The 13,765-nt window shown below is 40.8% G+C and overlaps 1 protein-coding gene across 2 annotated transcripts in view; it reads left to right on the top strand.

The window, feature by feature from the left end:
- LOC118430384 (EF-hand domain-containing protein D2-like) overlaps window positions 1-13,765 on the top strand; it is a 33,022-nt gene that overhangs the window by 6,554 nt on the left and 12,703 nt on the right. For both annotated transcript variants that reach the window (XM_035841239.1, XM_035841238.1), the window contains one exon: window positions 6,332-6,479. In XM_035841239.1, coding sequence (XP_035697132.1) covers window positions 6,332-6,479 — 148 coding nt within the window. The remainder of the gene's footprint in view (window positions 1-6,331; window positions 6,480-13,765) is intronic.

Here is a 13,765-nt window from a genome sequence, read left to right as displayed (position 1 = left end):
GACTCTGGTGGTTTTACATGTGAATTAAGGGTGTTGTCAAAATAGCATTTCCAGGGCGTCAGAAATTCCAAAGTTTCACACTGGAAGCATACCCCCAACCCCCTCGATTTTTCAATCCTTTGGAGATTGCAACCTTAAGTTAACCCCTGTCCCTTCTCCTTGATGAACACACTCTAGTCCAGAGGTGAGAAATACTGCTCAAGACATTATTGTACGTCATGCACAGTGAAAGGCTGTCCTTGAAAGATGGACCCAGAAGAAGATGAAAGTGACACTTTAACTGACCCTCATCTATATTCTCCTGCAGGTCCAGCTTTCCCACAACCAGGGCTTGTCATGTGATGAAGGGGGTGATTGTACTTTGTCTGGGCAGATAAAGAACCTCCCAAGTCCTGACACTTACACTGTGTAACTTACAGCTTTGTTCTCTTGGTTTCAAAGAGTCCAATCACGGACATCCACTGAAGGTCTTTTGATGTTGTCCCAACTGTCGTCTCCTGCTGTAAATAAGACATTCTACCATTCACAGTGGATCCATTGTTTGCCTCCCTACCTCAAAGGAGTGTAGTACTTTTATGCCTGAAAAATTCTCCAGTACAGATCTACATGATATGACATAACTGATATGTCACACTACAGTGTACCTATGGTATACTCTGATGAGAATGTCAAATACCATACTTCAGTTAAAACCTATCCAAAATTTGCAGATTCAAATTTGAAAAGCAGAAGATAAGAGAGTTTGTGCAAAGTCCAATTCAAACATGCTTGTCTTGACTCTGAGCACAAACATGGAGGTATTGTCAAAATCAATATAGTTCCTCTTTCAAAAAGATAATTACGTGATGTTGGCAAATGGTCTCTGCAAATTGGCTTGCAATTTTGTTGTTTGAAATTTAACACTGTCAGCTCCATAGCACAGTGACTGAGTGACACCTGTAAAGTTGTACTATTAATAATGTAATTTACCAAAGGTTGGTTCATTAGACAGCAATGATTGACATGGTCCAGGCTGTGTGTGTTTTCCTAAAGAACAGCAAGAGTAGTGCAGGCATGCAAGTTGTTCTCCCTGAAGTGACAGATGTACTGAGGGGGCCAGGTTAGATACAGCAGGGAACATTGGACAGCTTGCCTTCTTTCTCATGTCTTGTGTGATGTGTACCATCTTGTGTTTTGGCATAATACGATCCTTATACCTGGTACTTATTAACACTTTAGGACGGAAGTATGTTGGGACAGAAAAAATGTTAAGCCATCCATCAAAGAAATCAGAACGTCATGACATTGAATTGATGAAAATGTCTTTTTGTAAGCTTAAAATGACGGATTTAACAACAAAAATTAACAACATATAGGCTTCCAATTAGCCTAGATACCAGACCCCAGCCCGATCTCCAAAATATCTATCGTGTGGTGATACCGCCCGGAGTTTATTTGCATACTAGCTTTGCATGTTATGTGGAAGGATAGAATTGTCAGCTATACCGATACGATAGATATTTTTGAGATCGGGCTGGGGTCTGGTATCCAGGCTAACTTCCAATACGACAGAAGTTTAACCATAACCAATATTACTGCCAAAATGCTTCAGCAAAAGGAAGATAGTAGCTAACTTTCAAAGTGGTTTGGTGATTTAACCTGGGTACCGTCCTTTGTTACAACCACAGACTAGATCTGTAGCAAGGAAAAAGATTGAGCCAGCAGTTACAATGGGAACGGTCCTAAGGTAGCGGTAATTTGATTCCCCTGAGAGAATTATGAAATGCTACAGTGAAAGATTTCATATCTTCTCTCTTATCCTTTTTACCATTTCTAGTCTTTTGATTACTTCCAAATAAAACAAACTTCCTTCCGTTATTTCTTCCCTCTTCTAGCCCCATAAAGATTCCAGAATAATCCGCCAAACTTGGCCTTATCAGTAAGCTTCAGGCTGCTGATGTGTATCAGCATTTATCAGGTCTGTGCCTCCATCACCCTCCCTTAGCTGAGCATTTATCAAGATCATTTTCCGCTTTAAGTGGACAATCTTGACCTTAAGTAACCTCTCAGAGTTGGGGGCACTCTGCAACATTGCAATATTGATGAGTTGCAGCCAAGTACACAATAGGTCACTGCCCAACACTGTCCAACACAAAGATATCTCCTCGGATGTTTGTATCGAAATAAAGAGCCTGTCTCCTTGCCATTGTCTTGGGTGGTGCAACACCTGTGAGTTGTCAATACTGCACGTCCTTGCCACTTTGTAAGTGTTGGACTCCCTGTGGTAATGGGGTGTGGAAGGAGCCGTGTCAAAAGTTAAAGTTGATCAGAGTAACGTTAAACGAGGCCTGCAAACTTTCTCGAAGTGTAATGCTGGTAATTAGATGAATCAATTAACCCTTTGATTTCTATTTCAGTGCCTCCTTGAAACCAAATACAATGTATTTTACATGATTGTGTAGCTTTTTAGCGTAACGCAACAAAATATCTTAGACTGTTTCTAATTGTGGTGTGCTATTTGCTCCCTGGATCCTAGCCCATGACAGTACAGACAGGACAAAACAAAAAGTGATGTCAGCGAGTAAGAGATTAATTGTTCAAATCAAGGTACAAATCCAGCCTTGAACTTCATTGTGGATTAGCTAGAACCCCTTTCACGTCCTCGAGTAATTACCATGGCAAAACCAGCCCATTATCCGAAGCCATTATCTAATTCATTCTTCCTGTTTGATAACATTACCTCAGAAATAGGGCGGCAGTCAGCCAATTTGGAAGCTAGATCGATGTTGTGTCATTAACAATTAAAACATGCCTGTTTCTATTCCAGTGCCTTGCTGTACTGTTATTGCCTTTATTGGTCTGGTGAAAAGATAAAGACAAGCGAGATGAATTTTAAGTGGGGATTTCTATGTGATCTTTTCCACCATCCTTGAAGTTCAAAATGAATCACAAATTTTTAACTTTCGTAAGGGTTTTAATGGGAGGTGTTTTTGGAGAAGAATAATACATTGTATTAAAAACTGGCTAAGGTGCATACCAGTCTTTTATTTACAGTGTCTTTCTTAAGGTCAACTTTGAAATATTTTTTGTTGGTTCTTAATTTCCTTGAAAAGTCATACTTACAAACTGTCCTACTCCTAGTTTATCTGTGACAGGTGTTAAAGTTTAAATCAAGTTCATTGCTATGCGAACCACCTGCTATGTTGCAAACACAATGGGTTCAACCCTGCAGTGCCCCATATGGGGCAGTATTAGATTTGTGTCTGTATCAGGTATTTACTACATGCCTCCTGCACCATGGCTTGCCAACTCAGGTCACTTCTAGTCTGTGTAACACAAATTCTGAGCTGTAACCTGCCCCTCCCTGCAGAGTGGCCCGTGGATGTTGGGCTGGATTTCTTGGCCTTTACCATCTTTGGGAGTCTTCCAGATTTCTCACATCACATGCCAAAGATTGATTGTCCTATCACTTCAGTAGGGATTCCATACAACCATAGGCCATGTTTGTCTTTGGTATATGGGGTAGTCCATATCACATATTGTATGTCTTATATAACATACATGGGATTACCCAGTTATGTTGTGCTTTTATTTTAAGTTAGCCAAAATGGAATTTGCCTGATTTTGAGTTTACTGCTCCTTAGAGAGGCTTAGACATATGGCAGGTCTGGAATTCCAAGATGTCACCTTCCCTGCCTTCCCATGGTGCATCACTGCAGGTGTCCAGATCCCAACAGTGATTGGACAGAAGTTTGCCTGGAGGTTATGTAATAGCTTTCAGATGAGTGGAGTTCAAGTTGTCAGAGTGGCCACTTCGTAAATTTTGATAATGAAGTTAATCTCACAGTAACTGTTGTTATGGCTTACATTCCTATAAGCCTTCACATTCATAGTGATCGCCAAGCAGATCTATTGGTGTAAAGGCATATACACACTGTACTTAGTACACATATCCAAATGGTCAACAAGTATCCAACAGATCTGATGTCTGCTGGCTGAATACTGGTTTGCCCTTTGGATACTGCCTTGCCACCCATAGGTCTTGGAGATTAGATTCCTAAAACCTGCCAAATTCTGACCTAATAGAATCAATGTCCAAGAAAATCATAGCTTCCTGCAGTCTTCCTGCCAACAAAAACATACCTCACTACTTTGCTTAACCCCAGGTCTCCCTACCTCACCCGTATTTGATGGCTCAGTCCAGTTATTTACATTCATTTGGGGGTGTAAAGGCAGTGTTATGACTCCCAGAAGATTGATGTAGATTCCAGGAGTGCCAAGAATGCAGTGGTGGGAAGACCTCTCATGTCCATGTCACCAGCATGTACAGTGGTTGTTCATAGGGGCTTAGGTGAGATTAGGAAGGATTGTAGACTTGACTTGTAAGTGCAGGACTTGAAGATCCTGTGTTGTGTGTTGTGTCTCTAAATCATTTTTGAAAGATATACAAACATCAAGTCCATTCTGCCTGGATCTATTAGGGACCGTACGGCATTTAGCGAGGGGGGAGGGCCGGTCGCCAGGGGGGGAGGGCCAAGCAAAAAAATATTTTGCCAGGGGGAGGGCCTAGCAAAAATTTTTTTACTTGGGGGGAGGGCCAAGCAAAAAAAAAAATAGCTTGGTCTGCCAGCAAAATATGTCCCTTAAAATCCAACAAACGGCGTTTCAGAGGGTCAAGATTTCAAAATTTTTCTGGACCTCTGCAAGGGATCGCCCAAGGTTGGCGCTCGGGACACAGTGAAAATGCGAAAGGGAGGGGGCGTGGCTTATGCATGACGCCCTCAAAAACCTTCTTCACGTACAGAAATGTTATTAAACTCTAGATTAGTCTGCCAGCAAAATTTACCCGTCTTATTGCCCTCAAAATGTAAGAAATGGCGTTTCAGAGCTCGAGGGTAAATATTTGCAAATTTCCCTGGATCCCTTTTGACGTGACCGGCCTCTCGCCTTTGATGACCGACATCGTGATAATGTGTTTGGGGGGGATTTAATTTTGTATTTCTAAATTGAAATGCTATTAAAGTTAGCTTTGTTTGTCAGCAAAATATCTCCTCAAACTGAAGGAAATAGCTTTTAAGAGGGTCAAGATTTCAAAATTCTCCCGGACCTACCTTGCGATTCTTCGTGCCTTTGGCGCCGAACATGGTGTTCGGAACGTCGTTCTCAAAAACTTGAAACCCTTTTTTTTCATAGAAATGTCATCTAACCAGCAAATTTTCCCATAAAAAAGCAATGCAGGAAATCGTGGCAAAAAAAGCGTGGCATTTCTAAAAGATCTCCTGCAAGTCTGCGGTCTCACGCCCGCCGGCGGCTAGAGAGAGGCGACCGGTCTTACCCCTCCGTGGGAAAATCAGCGTCACGCGTCGGCGCCCCCCTCACCACTACAGTTTTGGAAGTCGAATCGTGCTGTCGTTTTGGCTTTCATTTCCCCCCCCCGATTTACCGTAAGTTATTACCACCACAGAAACAAGAAAAAGTTTCCGTCGAGCCGCTCAGGCCCGCAAGCTTGCAATACGTAAATTTAGGGAGCGGGGCGCGCGCCGCTTCGTGGCGCAAATCTACTAGAAATCCAGGTACAAATGCTTTTTAGGTGTTGTTTTAATATCAAAACAATGAAATAGCTTCTATAAAGCAAATATTTATGCCTCTATGAAGCAGATATTTATCCCTCTATTAAGCAGATATTTTGATCCATTCTGTTTTCCTTTTTTTACTAGGGGTGAGAGATCTGCTTCTCGATGAAAATCATGAAAAAGTATGACGCAAAGCACATTTCCAAATGCGGGAGCGCAGTGTTTTATTGGCGTCTTGAATATTTTTTTTCAAAGTTGATAGGAGGGGGGAGGGCCAAGCAAAAATATTTTGTCTTGGGGGGAGGGCCTAGCAAAAAAAAATTTTTTGACCCGACCCTCTGGCGACCGGCCCTCCCCCCTCACTAAACGCCGTACGGTCCCTTAGCTTGTCTCTTTTATAGCTGTCTACTTAAAACAATCTACAGTTTATGTAGTCCTACAATTGCCTGTATCTGCATTGACCTACACAATATATCTGAATAACTTTCCAAGTAACACAGCAGCTTCACAGGCAATGGACTGGGTACATTACATCAAGCAGTGGATAACGGGAGGTGCCCTAACATGGCACGGCTAATTGTCACATGCTCGCACGCTCAAACTCGCTCCATTGCTAGTAGGTAGTAAACGAGTAGTCAATTGCCTGTATCTACATTATGTAACTGAATTACTTTCAGAGTAACACGGTAACACACCAGCCTCGCAGGCAAAAGTCATACATGATAAATATAAAGACACACAACAAAAAGACGTGAACAATGTCTTTATTGAATCCACAGGTATGATGTAGACAAGAACAATTTGATTGACCTTCCTGAGCTGAAGCTGATGATGGAGAAGCTGGGGGCTCCTCAGACCCACCTGGGCCTCAAGAACATGATCAAGGAAGTGGACGAGGACAATGATGGTGCCATCAGTCTGAGAGAGGTTCGTTTTCATTTAAGTTTGTTTTAGGGCTGTCTCTAGGACCTGTTCCTCTGTCCCAGGACAAAAAAATTTTCTTGTTGGGACAGAAAAAGATATTACGTCATCAGCCCCAAAATCTTAACTAGATGACATGAAACTATTGAAAATCTACTTTAATGAACTTAAAATGACACATTTAGCAAAGAAAATCAACAATATGGGCTTCCCAATAATAAGTGGGACAGAAAAAATTTAAAGCTGGAGGCAGTGCTGGTCTGTTTGCTTGTATGTTTGCTTGTGTGCCCGTTGTCTATATTTCCAAATGCTATCTAATTGTATACGGGCACCTTACAGAGTGAGACCTTGAGGAAGTGAAGGTGCAAAATGTCTGAAAGTGTATTTACTACTATAAAAGTATGATAGACCAAGGAAAGACGGAAAAGTTAGTTCAGCATTTGTGAGTTGTCATAATACATAATTTTGCTCCCAGCAGGTAATTATTGCCCTGCCTGCTGAGGATTTGCTATCCCAGTGGGCAGCACTGACCTTCAGGATCATGATCATGACCTTCCTGTCAGGGTGACATGGCTGCCATGATAGGTGGTCTCATAAACCATATGTTTCATGTTAGTCCTTTCATAAAGCCATGAAGGATTCTTATTACCCTCTTAAAAAGAGTTATATTGCAAAAGGCTAAGAGAAAGACATATTAGCCTGGGTGCCAGATGATTAATACAACCTGAGCTCCTTACACTTACTGCCCTAAAAGTCAGGGCAGTGAGTGAGAGGAACCTTAGTAGTAATGGGTTGGCTAATAACATACAGAAGTTGAGATTTTTATGTTTTGCCGATGTGTTCTTTTTATTTCTTCTTCCACTTCTGCCAGGAGCCAATCAGAGGTTAGAAGTGCATTTGGATATTAGCTGTATAAATAGACATTACATGTTTGCTGCATCAAAACCTGATTTTTTTTTTCTTACTCACACACAATACATGTACTCTAACAGTAGCCTGATGGTATAGTATAATTATGTTAATGACCTGGTCAAAAAAACAAGTAGATCTTTGTGTGCTAATACTAGTACTTTGACAAAAAGCTACAGGGAAAATATTCTTCATTTTTGTGAAAATGTTGACTTTCCAGTTTATTTTTCATCCTTTCACTTTTCCAACTTGAAAAGTACTTGGCACTAGTTACCTTCGCCAAGAAGGTTATATTTTGGGTAGCGTGTGTTTGTATGTATGTATGTATGTATGTATGTATGTATGTGTGTAGAACACCGGCATAACTGTAGAACGCCTGGATGGATTGTATTGATATTTGGTATGTGTGTAGGTCTTGATGAGACCTGGAAACGATTAGATTTTGGGCCCCCTAGCGGCCTGGAAAGGTACTGCAGCGGAACTTCCTGGTTTGATATCTCGAGTTCTGAACATGCTGCGGCTGTGATTTTTTAGTGGTAGACAGCTCTTGATGCCAAGAGTAAGTGGTATAGGTTTGGGCCCCCTAGCGGCTTGTTTTGGAACTGCAGGGTAGGTTTAGTGACAGACTTTGAAAGGGAATAACTCAAGAAGGGGTTGACGGATTGTTATGATTTTTGGTGTATAGATAGTTTTAGTGATGCTTCACATAATTATGCATTGATTATGCAAATTGGTATCTAATTTGCATAATTAATTAGAAAATCATCTATACACGCTAAGTTCTATTATAGGACCATTGCAACATGTGACATTTTTAACTAAGAAGGAGAAGAATATTGATAGATATATTTTTTGATTGGTTTGCACAAGGTTTGCACACCATGGATTGGATTTGACATCGTTTTACTTGCACTTGCCCCCTATCGTTTTTCCAACCAGTATTTTAATGGTGTTCACCTGTGAAACCGCCCACATTGTTTTCAATTTCACACCTTTTAACAACACAGGACCTCCCCTGTATTATCTAATGAGCATACATATGCCTCCTCCCAACACTACCTACAGCATTGTTACATTCATTTCTCATCTGCGACACTCTCAGTTTCATATCAATCTATAAAGCTTTAGTTGGTCACTCCTGAATATCAGATGAGTTTTTTCTTCCCACATTTTAAAAACTGTGGGTGGTCTCGGGGTTAGTCAGATACAGTATACATAATATCTTCTTCTTCTTGTAATAAGTGCCGAACCTCATTTGGTTGAGGCTGGGGTGAGGGAATCCTCATCTTGTGGTGCAGGTGGCTTTTTGCTCCTCAGTGGCCAGGGAGCTGCTTTTGGTTGAAACTCATGTCTGGTACAGAAGGATTTTTTGACCTGGACTGTGCATTCTTGGAGGGCATTCCATTCACGTGCTGTTTTAATGTCAGGAGCATTATACTGAGTGTGTAAGATCACTTCGTCATACTCCCTCTCTTTTTAGCTATTAACAATAGTAAATGTCCAAGGCATGTATGGTTATTTGCTGCTGTGCCTGTTGGTAGAGGGAGAGTAAAAATTTAATGTAATGTAGGGTAGAACCACATCATCCCCTTAGATGGAAGGTTCCATGTTGAGGAACTTTAAGGAGCAGGGCTGTCTTCAGGGCCTATCCCTCCATCTCGGGACAATAATTTGATTGTTGGATGGACAAAAATTACACCCCATTCGATATCTGAATTCATTTTCATGAGCTTAAAATGACAGATTAAATAACGGAAATTAAGAAAACAATGTGTGGAACAGAAAAAAATTAAAGCTGGATATAAGTCTAGGCCTGTGTATGGAGTATGCATTGCCTCAGTCACACCTGGGGTGAGGAAAGTGGGTAAGAACACATCAAAGCCATGTTTAGACATAGCCATGTCCCCGTGGGAAGCTCCCAATTAAAGGGGGATTAAGTAGGATTAAGGTAGAGCCTGAGGTGAAAGTTAATCCAGACTCAGGAGACCTTCCAGTAACCTCTTACCACTTAGCCTCATCCATCAAAATGACAAGGAGGGGAAGGTATTGCCCTTCTTGTCTAACCTTTTCTTTGATCTATCCTGCTTCAGGCTTAAGATATGAGATTCCTTTAAATAAGGAAAGCACAGGTATGTGTGTCTTCATGTTTACCTTGTAGTGTTTTTGTGCTGTGCCAGCAAAAGTTACCAGCCGGAGCCATGTGTGGCCAGCATGAGTTGTTTGTAAGACTTTATTGGACAGTTTCAGTATATTTATTGAAAGTACATTACAAACATTGACTAGACATGTTTGTTTAGACAAGGCTTTGGACCTGAAAGTATGGTTGTTTATGAGGATTAACTCTGAATGAACTTGGCTTCTGGACATGTCAAGTTTGCTGCAGCTGCATAAGCTTCTGATATACTTCAGCCGCTGTTTCTTATGAGAGTTTTTCAGCTGTCAGAAACTTTCTGAAAACGTTACAGAAAATGACACAGAAGTGTTTTGGAAAATGTTTCAATACGAATGTTTTGAAGTTGAAATCTTGTGGAATGTAGACTGTTTCAGATGTGATCTGTCAAGAGTGATTCCCACTACAGACAGGCTTTTTTTTGCTTCATTTGAAACAATTTGTGTTTGTCTTTTTTTCACTTCAGGAGTACCCAACAATTCTATGAGTGGCATGAGTTTCATACACTATCCAGAGAGTGGTCTGGCAAAATGTAATGATAGCATGAATGATGTGGGCTATGCCCAAGTTCACAACAAGGCTAATCTTACGTATGTTTGATAGCTTTTTGCTTTGATTGAAAACATTAAGTTGATTACGTCAAGTTGGCTATTCTTGCAGAATAGATGGTACTCACAAGGAGATTATAGCCAATATATAGGGAAAACTTATACACTGGACCCCAAACTGAGGCTAAAAATCCCATTGAACAAAAATTGAACCTGAGACATTGAAAGAGCTTCCAAATGAAATGAAATTCCTGTAAGGTACATTTTCTCCAGACACCAATTTCTTCTTTCTACTTCCAGCTGGTATGTAAGTACCAGTGGACTGGGCACAGGCGTGTGACCCCTGACCTAAGAAGTGCCTTTTCAGGTCATCTTTAATCCTTTAATCCAGGTAGGATTAACTTTTACTGTTGAAGTAAGTATCCATGGGTAATGGTTCCAATATCCCAGCAAGGTCAAGTGAAACACCAGTCCGATTGAGCCAGGGTAAAGGTAAGACGATAAGACTCAAGTCAAGAATAAAGGTTCAAATACTTTAATAGTTTGATGTTGATGGAAAAGTAAAGAAAGATTAACTTGTTCTTACACTCAATGAATAATTCCTTTTCAAATCATTCAAGTGGTCTCTGGATCTGCAGGAGATATGAACATTTGTAGGGCATTATTTCCCTAGCAACCTTATTCTGAAACCTATTTTGCAGCAGTTTAAAGGTAAAATAGTCAGTTACTGTCAATCACCTTAAAGTTAACCATGAATTGGTATTGATAGGCTCTGTATATATACTATCAGTATCAAAAGTTTTAGTCAGCATTTTTCTGTCACAGTGGTACATGTATTCAGAGCATGAACGGTGGGGGAAGGTATTGTAAAAATCAAGAACTTAAAGACAGCATTGGCAAGCAATGTCCAGACACTTGCTGAACAAGTTTCCAGTTAGCCTTGTACCCTACTGGCTTGGGAACATGACTGTATTAGCAGAATGGGGAAGCTCACTGTCACTTGACAAAGAACAATTAACAAATCCCCTAAACACAGTTAATCCCTCTTGTCTTCTAGTGAACAAGGCATAACAAAATCCTGTAATTCTAACCCTACTTCCACCCTCTGATAAACTCTGGAGAGGGAGACAATAACGTAATATGTAAACATAGTTAATCCCTTCTTTTTGCAAGTAAGGCTAGCTAAATAAATTGTAATGTCATACATTTGTCATGATCGTGTGGGATCATGTCTCACAAAAGTTACCAGGCTAAGTCGCTCAGATCTGAGGCTGTGTATGGAGTTTTATTCTGACCAATTGAACTTAAAGTAAAGCTTTTCTGAAAGCTTTGTATGTTTGTGTGTGTGTGTACATTGTTTGACGCTTGGGTAGACCCCTTCTTTTTTATCAAATTGAATAAATATATCGCAATACAGAGTCATGTACATCATTGGTATTCTAGAGTGCATTAACAGTTCTGCGTACTGGGAAAGTAGAATCGTAAATCCGCCATACATACTCTCCCTTCTAGGACCCAACTGTGTCCTGTCCTGGAGGAGACAGTTCCCTAATCCTCCCTGTCATCATGTACTGGTCCCCAGGACCAACTGTTGCTTCCCACCCAGCGAGAACAGAAACACCATCTTCTTAGAGCAGCAGCGGAACTTATACTTATAGTTTTTCTTTCTTCTTACTTCTCAGTTCTCACAACTGACAATAGCTAATTCAGTTATGCCACATACAGTTGTAGTCACACAGTTGCTGTATGTTTTTGTCCTTCACTGTATACAGTTCAAGTTTTAAAAATGCATACAGGTGGTATTGAAGAAAACTTACTACCAATTAATTTATAATGAATGAATGAATGAATGAATGAATGAAGACCTTTATTGTAATCTCCAAGCAGATCCTACGGTGCCATAAGATAGTATCAAAGCTGGCCAGGGAGTATAGCACGTTTGATACTATACATTACGCACCGTGGATCTGGTTCGAGATTACTTTATTGCACATTTTTGCCACACCGGGCTAAGTACAGGTCACAACAAGACATGTTGAAAAGATACAGTTCACAGATACAAAATGAGACTATTGCTGGATAAATTCAACTTCTCCTCGCTTTTCTGTTATAGTGGAGATAAAAGAGCAGATATTCTTTATTATAGAGTGGGTCATGTCAGTTTTTGGTTTTATTTTGCTGTACGATAAAACTGCATGGTCATGTCACAGAGGTTAAAATTCCAGAGTCCGAGATGTCAGAAGCAGGTCGGACACATACAAACGGACTTGCGTCAGTAAGTGCCTTGTAATGATGCACCTGTCAGGCTCCATGGACAGCACTGTGCACAAACCTAATCCTTCTCTGTCCTCAGTGTGGGATGGAAGGAAAGCAACGTCATTGATTCTTATGTCCCCCAGGGCTTAAAATACTGGGTGCATATGCACTATTGTGTACCCAAATTTAGTCGTCTGCTAGCCTGAGTACCATCCTCCATAGTGACCGCTGGCTCCCGACTTTCGCTAGCTATTAAACCGTGGTTAGCAAGCAAAAGTCGTGAGCCAGTGGTCACTACGGAGGATGGTACTCAGGCTAGTCGTCTGCCATATCTCTGCTGGATTTCTCAGAAATGGACCATTGCTCTCAATATCACCCATTCACAAGTTCACAGACAATCAGGTCCAGGTTCAGGTTTGGACTGGGATGTGATCCTCTGGACCTGGACCGTACCAGTACCTGAATTTTCTGTACCAGTAGTTAGTTGTACCCACCCCCACTGTCATGGCAAATGACTTTCTAACGCTGAGCATAACACTTAAAGTGCATAACACTAAAGATATCATGCAGTGATGCATTACTTCCTATTTGTGCTGTATCAAACCCTTATCACTACCTCCTTCCTACAGATATGGGGCAGTTGTGAGGGGCAAATAACATCTTAGTAACACCTGTTATGTCTTATAGGAGACATCTCCTGGAGATATGTGACTTTCTAATCCTGGCCCATCTTCAGGGTTAAGCCTAGAGGGCGAGGGTCATTCGTCATCCTGACTCCTGCATCTCCCTTTTCTTTAGGAAATCTTACTCCTAAGAAATGAGATGAGAAAGTTTCAGAAAGTACCTTTTAACAATCTCTAATACAGTAGAAGCTGTTTAATTGCACACTTAATTTAACCTAATCGTGCAATTATCTGGCGTGTGCAATAATGCGAAGTTACCCAGTCAGACAGCACCACCACAGAGTTCCACAATCTCATAAAAATTGTGGGTTCAAGGTGATCAACACCAGATATACAGTCCTAGGTCTTTAGCCTACATGATATTACATTGTGCAGTACTAGTTTAGTTGATTTTATGTCTATCATAGATTCATACTGTTAGCTTAATCCTTATAGCATAGCTCCCACTCTACAGTTGCCATACCAATTCAACACAAAGGAAAAGCGAAGTGTCTTAAATTCTAGAGAAATTGTATTTTTCGAGGACACTGTACTCAGCCCGGATGAGTCCTTACGGTATGTCCGATAAAAAACGGTATAGTAAAGCCGCGATGCGTTATATCGGCCTAAAAAATGGTTCCCCGTTCTTGGAAGGGGTTAATAAATCACGAGGAACTATTTTTGAAAGCTGGACTGCAGTTAGAAGTCATGTAATTACGCCTGAAAGTTGACCAATTTTCAGGGTTT

This window comes from Branchiostoma floridae, chromosome 14 (genome assembly GCF_000003815.2).
Source record: "Branchiostoma floridae strain S238N-H82 chromosome 14, Bfl_VNyyK, whole genome shotgun sequence".
In the NCBI taxonomy this organism is placed as follows: Eukaryota; Metazoa; Chordata; class Leptocardii; order Amphioxiformes; family Branchiostomatidae; genus Branchiostoma; species Branchiostoma floridae.
This window is presented reverse-complemented; position numbering and strand designations above follow the sequence as displayed.